General features: G+C 37.5%; 1 protein-coding gene across 2 annotated transcripts in view; it reads left to right on the top strand.

Annotated features, from left to right (window-relative positions):
- The first annotated feature begins 1,495 nt into the window (after positions 1-1,495).
- Positions 1,496-14,024, top strand: part of LOC124151950 (homeobox protein Hox-B7-B-like) — a 45,366-nt gene continuing 32,837 nt past the window's right edge. The window contains exons 1-2 of one of the 2 annotated variants that reach the window (XM_046524661.2): positions 1,496-1,722; positions 4,201-4,653. In XM_046524661.2, coding sequence (XP_046380617.1) covers positions 1,713-1,722; positions 4,201-4,653 — 463 coding nt within the window. In that variant the 5' untranslated portion in view covers positions 1,496-1,712. Of the gene's footprint in view, positions 1,723-4,077; positions 4,096-4,200; positions 4,654-14,024 lie in introns of those variants that run through there. The other variant, XM_048382035.1, reaches the window with a different exon arrangement.

Genomic DNA, 14,024 nt, shown 5'->3' with positions numbered 1-14,024 from the left:
CAATTTACTTGTGACACACCAAAATATCCGGACACGCCCGAAAATTTAATACACTAACCTTCAACCTTTGTTACAGAGTGTTTAAATTGTTAATATTATCGCCATTGAATCGCATTAAACTCCATCCCGGCTTGAAAAATTTAAAAAGAAATCGATAACACCTTAACCATAATCTGACTTTATCAGTATTATTTCAAAACACAAATAAATTAGATTAAAAAGAAAAATAGAAAACACAATGTGTGCATATTTTATGATGAAAATCTCAAATGAACTTAAAATGCCATTATTGTACAAATAATTTTCAAACCTACTGATTATAAATTGTAAGTAAGCGTTATATTTTGGTTTTTCAGGGATTATGATTATGGAAGTCAACCACGACAAACACAGGTTTAATTTATTTAATTTTGGTTAAACTTCATTACAGATACCCAGATTCCTTTCGTTAAACAAACCATGTAAACATACAAGATTTATCTACATACAGAATACAGTTACGCTAATATGATCTTTATGTTCACTGGACAAAACTCAGAATTGACCAAAAACAAATGATTTTAAATTGTAAATATTAACGAATTTATATACCAATAAACCATTCAAATAATAAGATTAATCATGATTGAAAATATTAAAATACTTTAAAACTTTGAAATGGTTTCACATCAGTAAAGTAGATCTACATATGAATGTATTAAGTTTTAGACTTATACTAATTGTGATCAATGTTAATTTCAAGTGTTTATTTCAGACCAATTTACTTTAACGGATATATCATCAGATGGACATCGACAGCATCAACACTTACCTTAATGCAAAGTACAAATCCAATTTTGAGCGATCATGTTATAAATGTTATATAGTAACCGGTGTGTGTGTGTGTTCTAGTGAACTGTTTCGTGAGTATCTGTTATCAATAACGACATCACGTCACCCGAACCCCTATATATTGCAATTTTATGCCTTTGAAGTCTAAATGTAGACCAAAGGGTAGCCATTGTTTATTTTTAAACCCAGACGGACAGAGGGACGTTTTTGAGAGAAAATCCCATTTCCCGCTCTGTAAGCAATTAAAGCGAATCAACCCCTACCATGCTGATATTAACATGACAGTCCATCACCCGAGTTGAAATTGACACAGCGAAATACGCACCGGCCCCTATCGTAAGTCAGGGGGCGTTATGCAGAAAATGAAAGGTACAACGATAATATGCGTGTATTTCACAGTAATGACAGCATTTGTCTGTTTACTTTAGCGACTAAGTGACCGGTGGGTCCAGCTGGGGGAAGCTAGGGACCTCATTGACCAATTACAAATTGTCCGCGTCGAGCACCTCAAGACTTAGGCCGAATTGTGTCCGAACCTCGTCGACAGATTTACGAAAACCAAATGTTCTATGGGAAAGAATTAATTTAATCTATGGGAACTACGTCACGTGGTTAATGGAGGAATTTTGTAAGGATCAAAAAGATCCGTAAAGACGTGACCACCATCCGTCGTTCTTTAGTCTAGCATTGTCCATTGTCCGTGCTAAATAAAATTAGAACGGTCACTGGAAGCCTAAAACAGATGCATGCAAATAGCGTTATTTTTATTCAAATTCATTCGGATTATCACCGGCGATCTTAAACTCCAAGAGGCTACTAAAATTGGCCGTTAAACGACAGATAGGCCATTACGCTGTACAGACTGAGGAAGAACGGGGCACATGTATCAAGGTAGGAAGCTTGTGCTTTATTGTGGCCGTAAAATCTTTACTTCTATTTTATATTTGTGATATTCTTCGCGATTGCCTGCGAAAGAGGCTTTAACAACCCTCGTCGAATTTACACAAAACAGCACGGATAATCAGCAGTGTAGTAAAATGCATTTTGTATGTGATATTTGTAACCATCAGGGAAATGAAGAAGTAATGTTGAGGGTAGTTCTAGCACCCGCTTAAGTAATAAAATTAGAGTTTATGGAACTCCTCGGCGTAAATAGTCGTGAACCGGTAGCTTGTTTGTTTACTGTAGATTGAGTCTAACCCCTCACCGCTTCATCTCTATCTCCCATATTGAATCTGAAAAGACGATTTTATTTATCATCAATTACGTATTGTTTTATTGTCTTCCTTGTGTTTACCTTCGCTTTACTGAGAGATTTAGCAGTGTGTCTACAGTAAAACAATCTATAAAGTGTACTGTTGCATAAAAAAAATGTTTATGGTCTTAACAGACAGCGAGTAGATGATAAAATTCATTTGGTAGAATTTGGTTTGTTTATATAGACGTAGACCCATAATTTTGCAACGAATGGTGCAAATGGAGTACAATTGGACACTTGATATAACCATGCAGCGATCTTATTCATGACATGGAACAGTTTTCACAAAACTTGAAGTACTCTCTGTAGTATTATAAGTATTATATCATCTTTATTCGTGTATATATGCTAGCTGTAAATATCAACAAATTATATGTGTTATTTATTTGTTGTAGAAATACTCAACTGGAGGATGCACGGAATTTTAGTGTGACTAATGCAGTTATATCAGTTTTGTAGTAATTTCAAGTTGGACTGATAAAACCGGTCCCTGTTCTATATTTCAACAGATAATGTATTTCACACTATACCAAATAACATTTTATAATATTTTATTCTGGTAAACTGATGATTCAAAGCCTTTCTCGGCTTGGATTTAGCAATTGACAATTTAATGTTTCACCCGGGAAGAATATAAATTTAATGTTTATTCGTTCTGATTATTTATGGTGCGAATTCATCACTTTAGAGAAGAAATGTCAATTCGGAGTCCGTACTAGGTCGTTTCGGGAAATACTGCCCAAATATCGCCTCAATCCTTTCAATAAAGACAAGATCCCCAATTTGATATGGAACCGAAAGAGAAAAGTCTTTCAGCTGTGAGGCATTACTGGAAATCTCTTGGGAGAGGGTGCAAGATACTATTGCCGGTTCTCGGATTAGACTATGGCATTTGTGTTGTTCGTCAAATAAATTATATTTTACATTTTCCAAACAAACTGTGAATTTGTTTCAAACCGAACACCATATGAAACGCACGTGTGACCACGATACGACATGAATATTTATATATCTTGTATCAGTATGCAATGGCATACTTATGTGGCACATCCTCGCTTTAGACATGTTGGTTTGTAGAATACATGTGTCGAAATACATGTATTTTGTTGCTACATTATTTGTTACCCGTTTAATTATTTGTGTAAAACATTTCTTCTCTGCCCCCTAATAATAGCCCAAAATCTGACGAGGTTGAATTAATCAGATTACAAACATTCTTTAGTTCTATTTTGTCAGCTCCTTGTATTCATTTTCAGAACTTAACGCACATTTTTTGTTAACTACAATCCCTACTCTAATGATATTCTCTACCTTTTCTAAGCTTTGGTCGATAACTTGTGTTTATTGATTTTTCGTGTATTAACGTGGTAATTGACGTTCCGCTTGTTTATGACGTAACGACGACTGGAATATTCTTTTGTGTCATTTCGTCATATTTGGTAACATCAACAAAGCAGGGACATTGGCCCGACTCCTTCTATTATGTGGAAAATAATGAGAAATGATTTATTAGTCTTGCCTTAATTCACTACTGAGGACCTCGAATCTCTGAACGTTGCAGAGGACGACACTACACAATGACGCTGGGAGCACTGCTTAGTCTTACAGACGACGCGCGATCAAACACAACATAAAAACCTGCTATCGCCATGGAGGCTATCAGTCTTTAGTTACCGACGTAAAAATTTGAAAAATAGCAAAGCGATTTGTCCAGAGATCGGGCTTTTCTTTTGATGTTGAAATTTATCATACATGTGCCCTGGTCTTTGAGCGAGAGAGTTCATTTCTACTTACCTAAATATTTATCACCCGAGTCGCGTTAACAGAAAATCTTATGATGGGCCGGTTTTGTTTATATTATCTGATTAAACCGATACAGTGAGCCCGCCCCACTCTCAAATCCCTTTGCAACTCGCGAACTGCTTTTTCTTAGCGGAAGGAGTCGCTGTAAGGAGCTACCAGTGCAAAGGTCACAGGAGGTCAGATTTACGACCGCTGATTGGATGGTATGCAAATTGTCTGGTTTATCTGTTGTACGAGTTGCCGGGTCTGTGAGCTATCTCAATGATTTTCTAGAACTAAAATAATTTTACTCTGCTTCATGGTTTCAGCGAGCTTTAATAGTGGCCTCACATCACGATCCGGCTACGAGCGACCAGGGATGAGTTCTTACCTGCCTATTCGCCAGTGCGCCCCGAGAGGGGATGAAATCCACGCCGGCGAAAATACTGGGTACATGGACCACTTTCTTAATATCCCGGAGATATGTCCCACTGGAAACTACAGGGCTCCACGATATTATATGGGATCTTATGCGTCCGAAGCATGTCGTATGGAAGCACTTCAACAGCGAAATCACGAACTGAGAATGGGTCTACAAACAAACCGAGCATCGTTCTACCCAAATATGAACGTTCCAGGGATGAGATTCGGAGACCCGTGTGATACCCAGGGAAATTGTAATCCCGCTCCGAGGGCAGACAGCTTGAGTCCTTGCTCAAAGTCCGGGAATGGAACGACCGAAGGAGAGACGCCGTCATTTTATCCCTGGATGTCAATCGTAGGTTAGTACATTTTACTACTCCAAGCGATAGATACTGTCGTAAAGTGTGAACATAAAATAACAGCAAGCCAATTAACGTCCCTGCCGCTGACCCGGTGTGAGTTTACTGCCACCCTAGGGTTCTTTTACACTTAGAGGGGGTCAGGGGGACCCTTCTTAAGTAGAAGGGCCCCTCCCCTCTCCCGTAACCTCTGTTCAAATTCTGCAAAGCGAGACGCACCTCACTTCAGCCTAGACTTCATAAAAATTCATTACGGCATAAACACTGACAATAACCTCCGTTTATGCTCACCGATTCTTCTCGACAGTGTGTAAAAGATTCGTCTCATCGTCGCGTACAAACTAGCCCTCGAACACTCGCAGTCCAATCGGAGAAAAATGCGGCCATTTCATTGTTTTATAGATCATCAACAGCCATTTTATGTAGCAGCGCCTTATAGATTTTATTCGAAACATCTGCATGCTAATTTTCGATTATTTACATGTATTCTCACCGTCGCCCGGCTATAGGATCGCGCCTTCATAAAACGGCAATATAATAGCGACAACCGCTATTTTAGGGTAGAAATTTATCTCTTACCCTCACTCGTTTAACTTTTCTTAAGATGCACTCACTTGTGAAGGCAAGCCCTTTAAACACCCTTTTATTACTAAAGGTTGCTTGTGTGTTGTGAACGATATTCGAAGGAAATGTGCCATTTCTGTTGTATTCTCTCAACAACCATCGGACACTGCTGTCGTTTATTTGAGCATAACAGCGTTTAGTTTTCATTTTATCGTAGTAACTGTTTTCAAATTTCCTTTTAAGTGTCCATTGCAAGAGAGTAGCGTGAGAAATGATTCAATCCACGATATTCGATTTTGCAATAACATTCTATTCGGCTAACTATGTGTGGCTATTTCAATCATTTTTTTTTAATTTGTGTGTTCTCAGTTGTTGGGAGTCAAGTACAGTATACTCATATCTTGGTTACCTTTTCGGTACGTCAGATCTTCTTTCGGTTCATGTGATATACTGTGAATTAGGATGGAGAATTAGGATACACTCTCAGACATTGTCAAGAGGGCAATTATTTATTTGAGCTGAGTTTTAGCGGATACTGAAAATGTCCTTGCTAATACGGCTGTATCCTTGAAAAGCGGTAATCGGCTTTTGCAAAGCATACCGTAGATTCTCTACCCAGGAATTCGACAAATGTAACAAATGCACGCCTGCACGAGAGACTTGTGCCTATTTCAAAGAGGAAACGAAGTATATATATCATATCAAGAACACCGCACGCGCGAGGCTTGTCACATGACGGAGCAGACGACACACGACAGAGCAGACGACATTTGTAGCAGACGACACTATGCGTCCACTGAATGTCCACTGCGTGTCCACGGATCGCTTACGGATGGCGATTAGCATTTACTGGGGACAATTTGTCATAATCTGTTGGCTATCACTTTGCCTTTGTGGTCATTCATTGTACGCGTGGCCTTGACTAAATAGCGTGAGCTTGAGGGGGAGGTTGTATATTTATAAGCTCTTGTACCATAGGGGATTCCTATCAATTTCCGATTATTGGGCAAATGAAGGTAATTGTGTATAGTGCCCATGTAGAAACACTAGCAATGGGTCTTTTATTACCGTAGACGAATCTTTAATCAAACGAGTATTCCGAGACCTCGACCAGAGACGTGGGTTCTCATGGGGCACGTTTCATTGTATGGGATTCATGAATAAATTAGTGTTGGCACTGTACCGATAGGGATGGATCATTTCTTAAGCTTTTGTGCAAGGGTCCTAATTTCCTATTATATATACATTTACCAACAAATCAAACAAGCTCATAAAATACATGTCCAAATTATCAAGACATCAATTCAAAAGTATTTCGAATACCACCTCTTTCACCCCCAAAAATAAATCTTCCAATTTACCAGAAAATATAACATGATAGACTCAAGCTGCGATATCTGAGTTTATAAAATGAATTTGAACACACAATGTGTATATTCATAACCGTAATACTTGAAATAAACTATATTTCTCACTGTAATCAGAAAATGGTACTGATATCGAATATAAGCTCACATAAACTTGCCATACATATGCTAAACCCACCATAACTGTGTTTGTTGTAGGACCTTCTATTCAATCACTGCTATACACATACCGACGCATCAGCAATAAAGCAGTGCTTAGAAAAGACTTAAGTATTTTATTACACTTTTATGGCGTTAAAGCATCTGATCCAAGAAATGGGAGCTAAACCCTCATTTGATTTTATACCAAAAGTTCCAATTTCATAGTATTCATTTTATTCTCCTCTGAAGAAAATCAAATTCCTCCAACGCTTACCTATGCAACATATCTGATAGTCAGTATGACTCCTGAGATGATTCATTTCTTGTTGCTGGGATTGTTGTACCCACTGTTTAAGTAGTTCATGCTATTGTTCTAACTTCGAGTTTTACGATTTAGGTAGCGTGCTCGAAGGCAGTTACAACGTTGTTTCTGTATTGTATAGTGCCAGTTTTAGAAGAGATTCAACACCTATTCCGAGAGTATGATGAAATGATATACTTCGCACATGCCAAGATTCCGATGTTCTAAAATACATTCATTGGATGCCACAAAATCAAAACAATAAACAGTAGTTGACAAACTTTCATTTTCAGTTTATATTTACAATTTTCCACGGACATTGTAAATTAGAAAAGTAACACCATATACAAGAAATTTAATACGCTTGTTAACAGTGTGCGAAATGAGACCATGGTATATTATATTCCAACAAGAAGTCCCGAGTTTGTCCATCAGATTTCTCAAAGTAATCATTTAAATGAGAACGGTGTAGATTTGCACTGGGAGTAAAGAAATTGTGCAAATTATCATAGGCGTTGTTAGAAACATCTTTCTATTGTCATTATGAAAACGATCAAATCAGATCAGAATTACACACAGAAATGCTTCATATTTCATAGCTGTTGGAAAGACGTGTACACCATTGTGTTCTTAAATGTAAAGAAGATTCGCATTTGATGTAGTTTCTACAATTATTTCGTTAAATCGATGCTTCCACATATCAAACATTAATGTGGAAAGATCAATGTTTTGATATATCATCCCAGTCCAGTATCATGTGTTCAATTTAGCACTTCTAGATCGCGATTACATTCCTAATGCGTTACATTGCATTTACACTATTATGTATTAGTTGTAGAAGTTTGAATCATATGGCTACATTACAAGTTACAGTGACATTCAGCTTTCACAGCAAAGGAAAGGATTATTGTTTGCAAGTATTAGATATTCCCAAACATCATAACATATTCTTTAACAACACATTATTGTGTTTGTTCCTGCTGCATTCAATGGTTGTTTATTGCTAATTTGGAGTCCCAATATTCAAGAGAATAATTAACATTTATATTTCATGAATGAAAGGGCGGTCACTTGTGTTCTGGGTCTGAGGTGGGCCTATGGGTTGTTTCGACGACCGGGAATTGCTTTTGCGACTAATTGTAACTTAAAACCATGTAATCTGTCCATTTGTTTTTGAAACACCAATTGCCTTTTTCTTAGTATTTTTTCATATAAAGACATTTTACATGGAAAATATCTGGGGTTTAATTCCGATTCGAACGAATTCCGTTGAAATAACGATGAACGCTATAACCATGGTGTGGATTTTATCATTTATGTGTAATTCTGGAAGGTTGAACAACTATGACAGGGCTATATCTTTTATCAAAATCACAAATATCAACCCATGAGAGTTCTTGATATTGAATCATAGGATGAAAAACTACAGACGTTTACGGCAACTCGATGGCCAAAGTTCAAATGATTCAATCTTATATACACTTGCACCAAACCCAAGTTGGCGAAGGCAAATCGTCACATGACATATACAAATACATATCTACATCTTACTTAAGTAACTAAGAACACGATAGAGCTAGTATTGTTTATGGTACATGTTAAACAAATGACGTCTATCATTAGAAGGCCCCTTCTGCTACTAATGACGTTAAAATTACTATGTGGTAAATAACAAAATGAACGATTATATCTTGGCAATTAGGGATTATTATGCATCTATATGGATGGAAATTCTTTTGAAGTGACGAAACGGAGTTGTTTATTTTACCGCAACTATGTGAAATGTTCGGTTAACATCAACGGAAGGTATTTCGCTGCTCTTTGCGACCATAGGATGAAACAAACGTGGGTTTTAAAGATTGAGCGATAAAGCTGCTTAGAAAATGCCATTTCTAACATAATATCATGTTGAAAAAAATTCGTCTTTGAGATAATGGAGAAAGGTATGCCGAGAAGGTTTTACCTCTGTTTACAGACCTCATCACGAAAGGTGCCTACCTGAACAAAGGTAGATTAGATATACACACAACGTTTGAACCAATAGACAAAGGTATTATATTTATTGGTCGTTGTGAATGGACCAATGCTCAAACACGCGCAAAAGTAATAGTGTAGGGATCCATAAAAAGTAAAAAAAATAAAAGGCCATAAGCATTTTAAACTAATATTTCTGGGGACCATTACCAACTGCAGAACCTGGGAACAATACTGTTATCGTGTTTTCGTGCTGTTTAAGTGTCATTTATGTGAGAAATGCTTCTGTCAATGGCGACGTGTATCTTAAAGTACCACACTCGAACACAGGGGTGACACTAGGCATCGCATACCCTTAATAAACGAGTTCTTATTCAGGAAATGCTTTTTATCAAAATAGGTGACACATATGAAATGAGACAGATCTTCTTTAGCCGATTTTCATCATCTTAACTGAATCATGCATTGCATATATTAGACGTTATCATCGTTATAGTTCGTTGATTATGTAACTGATATGCATATTTAAGGTCACAATAATATTTAGAATTGATATGATGTAGCTCTGATAGGTGCATGGCACGTTGCTGGACATGTGACCTTCGTTATTCCACTAAGGATATACTAATATGATGATACAGCACTTCTGACATTGGTTCAGGATTAATGTGTGTGTGTGTGTGTTCTATTTAAATGGGCATCGCGATCGTTTGATAGACGAAAGACCTTCATCGTTACTGTGTAATTTATCTTGTACTGCAGTTGAATCAACCTAGAATCAAATGTCTTCTTACCATAGCTATATATGTATAATATACAGTGATTCCAGGTAACGACGCAGAACAACCCGTGAAATCCCCATGCTCCCTCCCACGGCTGCCATGTTTCTATACCAATGCATGGCTTTTTGAACTTGCCATCAGCACGATGGACAAATAACAGCGATAGTTAGCAACATATCATTACATGTCTATGGTATATAAAGATGAAATGCTCGCATAAGTGTCCTTAGATATCATAAACACATGTAAACACACTAAAATAGCTCGTTATATGAAATACATCTTTTACAGCCCATATTATTCCTATAAGTAACACCTTCAGGTAACATTTCAATCAATTGCTATTGGCATTCTGCGTTATATTGCTCATAATCAACATTTCGAAAATTTGTTCATAGTGTCAATACTGATTTCAAATAATACTGAACAAACGTGTCTCGGTTTCATGCACATCCATGTTGTTACTCTATACATTAAACACATATCCTTGGAAGCATCGCCGTTTTATGTGAATTATTTAAACGGATATCACTGTGTTTGCTTAGTGTGAAATGGAAAGATACAGATAAGCCTCACTATAAGGTCATATGGATTGTGATGCTCTTTGGCAGTGTTGGAAATGACATTTAAACTACTCCTGATAGTGTAATGTTTTGTGCAAGCAATAAATATGTTTGACCAATTTAAAAGCTTCGTAAAAGAAACGGCCCTAAGCAAATAATTAATAAATAAAAACTATAAGTTTTAAAAAGACGTTTGCCAATTATTATCGATAGATCATATTCTAATTAGAAACATTGCGAATTTCATATGGAAAGTGTCATCGTTCCTTCCACAGGGCATTACGGAATAGACGGAAGAACCTTAATGACCATCGTCGTATTACATGCAATCCTGTTTGTCCCCGAAGGAGCGAGAATAAAATACATCGCAAAATAATGCTTCATGTATTAAATGAGATTTGAAGTATAAAATGGTTGTAGGTCGGTATGAAATTCAAACTTTAATGGATGCATATGTCTGTAAGGTGCATGATATTGAGCCAAAACATTTGCGAGGTTCGGTTTCCATTTCAAAAAGAATCAGACAATGATTAAAAGAAATAGAGCATATGCATTACTCACATCAAGTTTTCAAGTCAGCATCTACATTACAGTAAAAGCAGGATGTGTTTTTGTGTAGAATACTAAGTTTAATAAGTCACACATATGGTATGTGCTGGACGATGGGATATCATATTGGCTTTACTACGGTATATGGGTTTTACTATATATAGATAGTAATCAATTTTCAAGGTATCTGAATCACTGCTTGTATGAAGGGTTGCAGACTGTTTAAAGAACGGTCTAATGTGCACATGTCTGTGAAATATCTATATGATACCCGTCAAAGAAGATCGAAGTTCTGTGATACAGAATGAAGGCAACGAGAGATATACGTTTTGCAAGAGATGTTTTTGCCTTCGGCTTACGTTTATTGTTAGCCTTTAAATAAACATATGTTTATAGTTGGAGAACATAAAGGGGAGTAAATCATCGCGTTCAGAATATTCCTTTCCATACATCTGCAGAAAATACCATACCAACTCATGCGTATTATTGTCAGCTTGATTGCTACTCAACACTAGGTTATTTGTGTCAGAATTGACTGAAACCTTCGATTTTGCTTTAGGTTATAAATCACATGGGTACTTTGTGATTTTAGCTTACAGATATGCTAGAATCAATAAAGATATGAAATGGATTTAAAATATACATAAAGCGACATAAAGATGAATATCGATAACCCAGATTGAAATTCCAGAAATATTTCAAATCGTACAAGGCATCCGGATCGTGCCACACTACAATCCGATTTATACAAATGTGCTTAAATATTTTTAGATACACGTTTCTCAACAAGTAAAGTTAAAAAGATTTTATAAGTTTACCTTTTGTTATTCTTTGTTGTTTTAATTAATAGCTAAGCAGGGAGTGAGTGAGCGAGAGTGATTAATTGAGTGAGTGATAGGGTTTAAAGCCACTTTGAACAGTATTTCAGTTATGTCACGGCGTGTTAGCCTGGTGTGGGAGGAAAGCGTTTTGGACGTTTACTTTGGGTGAAACCTTTGAGCACAGTTATTGTGCTGGCCGAGGAAGGAATCGGGGATTCCACCCCATGGCCATAGCATCCTGGCACGCCTAAGGGAAGCAACACTGCACAGACGACTTGGCCACCCACGGCACATATCATCTAGTTGGTACTAGCTAGATGAGGTGTGAAATGCTATGTCATATCTTGATAACAGGAACACAATAAATGATGAGTAAGATACAGGTTACCCAGTGGCTTCAGTGTTCACTCGCCACGCCGAAGACCAGGGTTCGATTATAGTTCACGATTGTCTCTCGTCATGACAAAACTATAAAAGTCATACATACATCCCCTTGCACCATGGTTATGTTTAGGTCAGCACAGGTACTCAGCATTAGCGAATTCTCAATGTCGATACAGTCGGCATCGCCCAGTATTGGGGGCAGTCAGGTCCATGGAGCCGGGAGGTGTTTCGGAGAATAGGTAGAAGGTAATGCGAGGAAGATGGTGATGGTCAGATTCAGTGGAATATGTGATGAGGTTTGATTCACTGTGGTGGAAGATGGTGATAGGGTCAGATTCACCATAGTTGAGGATGGTGATAAGGCCAGATTTACTGTTGTGGCAAGAAGTTGATGAGGTCAGATGTACTGAATTGGTAAGATAGTGATGAGGTCAGATTTACTGTTGTGGAAAGATGTGATAAGGTCAGATTTACTGTGGTGGTAAGACAGTGATGAAGTCAGATTTACTGTAGTGGTCAGATAGTGATGAGGTCAGATGTACTGTAGTGGTAAGATAGTGATGAGTTCAGATTTACTGTTGTGGAAAGATGCGATAAGGTAAGATTTACTGTAGTGGTAAGATAGGGATGTCAGATTTACTGTAGTGGGAAGATAGTGATGTCAGATTTATTGTAGTGGTAAGATAGTGATGTCAGATTTACTGTTGTGGAAAGATGCGATAAGGTAAGATTTACTGTAGTGGTAAGATAGGGATGTCAGATTTACTGTAGTGGGAAGATAGTGATGTCAGATTTACTGAAGTGGGAAGATAGTGATGAGGTCAGATTTGCTGTTGTGGAAATATGTGATGAGGTCAGATTTACTGTAGTGGTAAGATAGTGATGATGTCAGATTTACTGTAGTGGTCAGATAGTGATGAGGTCAGATGTACTGTAGTGGTAAGATAGTGATGAGGTTAGATTTACTGTTGTGGAAAGATGCGATAAGGTAAGATTTACTGTAGTGGTAAGATAGGGATGTCAGATTTACTGTAGTGGGAAGATAGTGATGTCAGATTTACTGTAGTGGTAAGATAGTGATGTCAGATTTACTGTAGTGGGAAGATAGTGATGAGGTCAGATTTGCTGTTGTGGAAAGATGTGTAATGTCAGATTTACTGTAGTGGTAAGATAGTTATGAAGTCAGATTAACTGTAGTGGTCAGATAGTGATGAGGTCAGATGTACTGTCGTAGTAAGATAGTGATGAGTTCAGATTTACTGTTGTGGAAAGATGCGATAAGGTAAGATTTACTGTAGTGGTAAGATAGGGATGTCAGATTTACTGTAGTGGGAAGATAGTGATGTCAAATTTACTGTAGTGGTAAGATAGTGATGTCAGATTTACTGTAGTGGGAAGATAGTGATGAAGTCAGATTTATTGTTGTGGAAAGATGTGATGAGGTCAGATTTACTGTAGTGGTACGATAGTGATGAGGTCAGATTTACTGTCGTGGTAAGATAGTGATGAGGTCAGATGTACTGTTGTGGAAAGATGTGATGAGGTCAGATTTACTGTAGTGGAAAGATAGTGATGAGGTCAGATTTGCTGTAGTGGTAAGATAGTGATGTCAGATTTACTGTAGTGGGAAGATAGTGATGAGGTCAGATTTACTGTTGTGGAATGATGTGATGAGGTCAGATGTACTGTAGTGGGACGATAGTGATGAGGTCAGATTTACTGTAGTGGTAAGATAGCGATGAGGTCAGATGGACTGTTGGGGCAAGATGTGATGACGTCAGATTTACTGTAGTGGTAAGATAGTGATGAGGTCAGATTTACTGTAGTGGTAAGATAGTGATGAGGTCAGATTTATTGTCGTGGTAAGATGGTGATGAGGTCAGATGTACTGTTGTGGAAAGATGTGATAAGTTCAGATTTACTGT

Source organism: Haliotis rufescens, unplaced genomic scaffold (genome assembly GCF_023055435.1).
Source record: "Haliotis rufescens isolate VD_foot unplaced genomic scaffold, xgHalRufe1.0.p SCAF_4, whole genome shotgun sequence".
Taxonomy (NCBI): domain Eukaryota; kingdom Metazoa; phylum Mollusca; class Gastropoda; order Lepetellida; family Haliotidae; genus Haliotis; species Haliotis rufescens.
The sequence above is the reverse complement of the archived record's forward strand: the minus strand, read 5'-3'. Positions and strand labels throughout refer to the sequence as shown.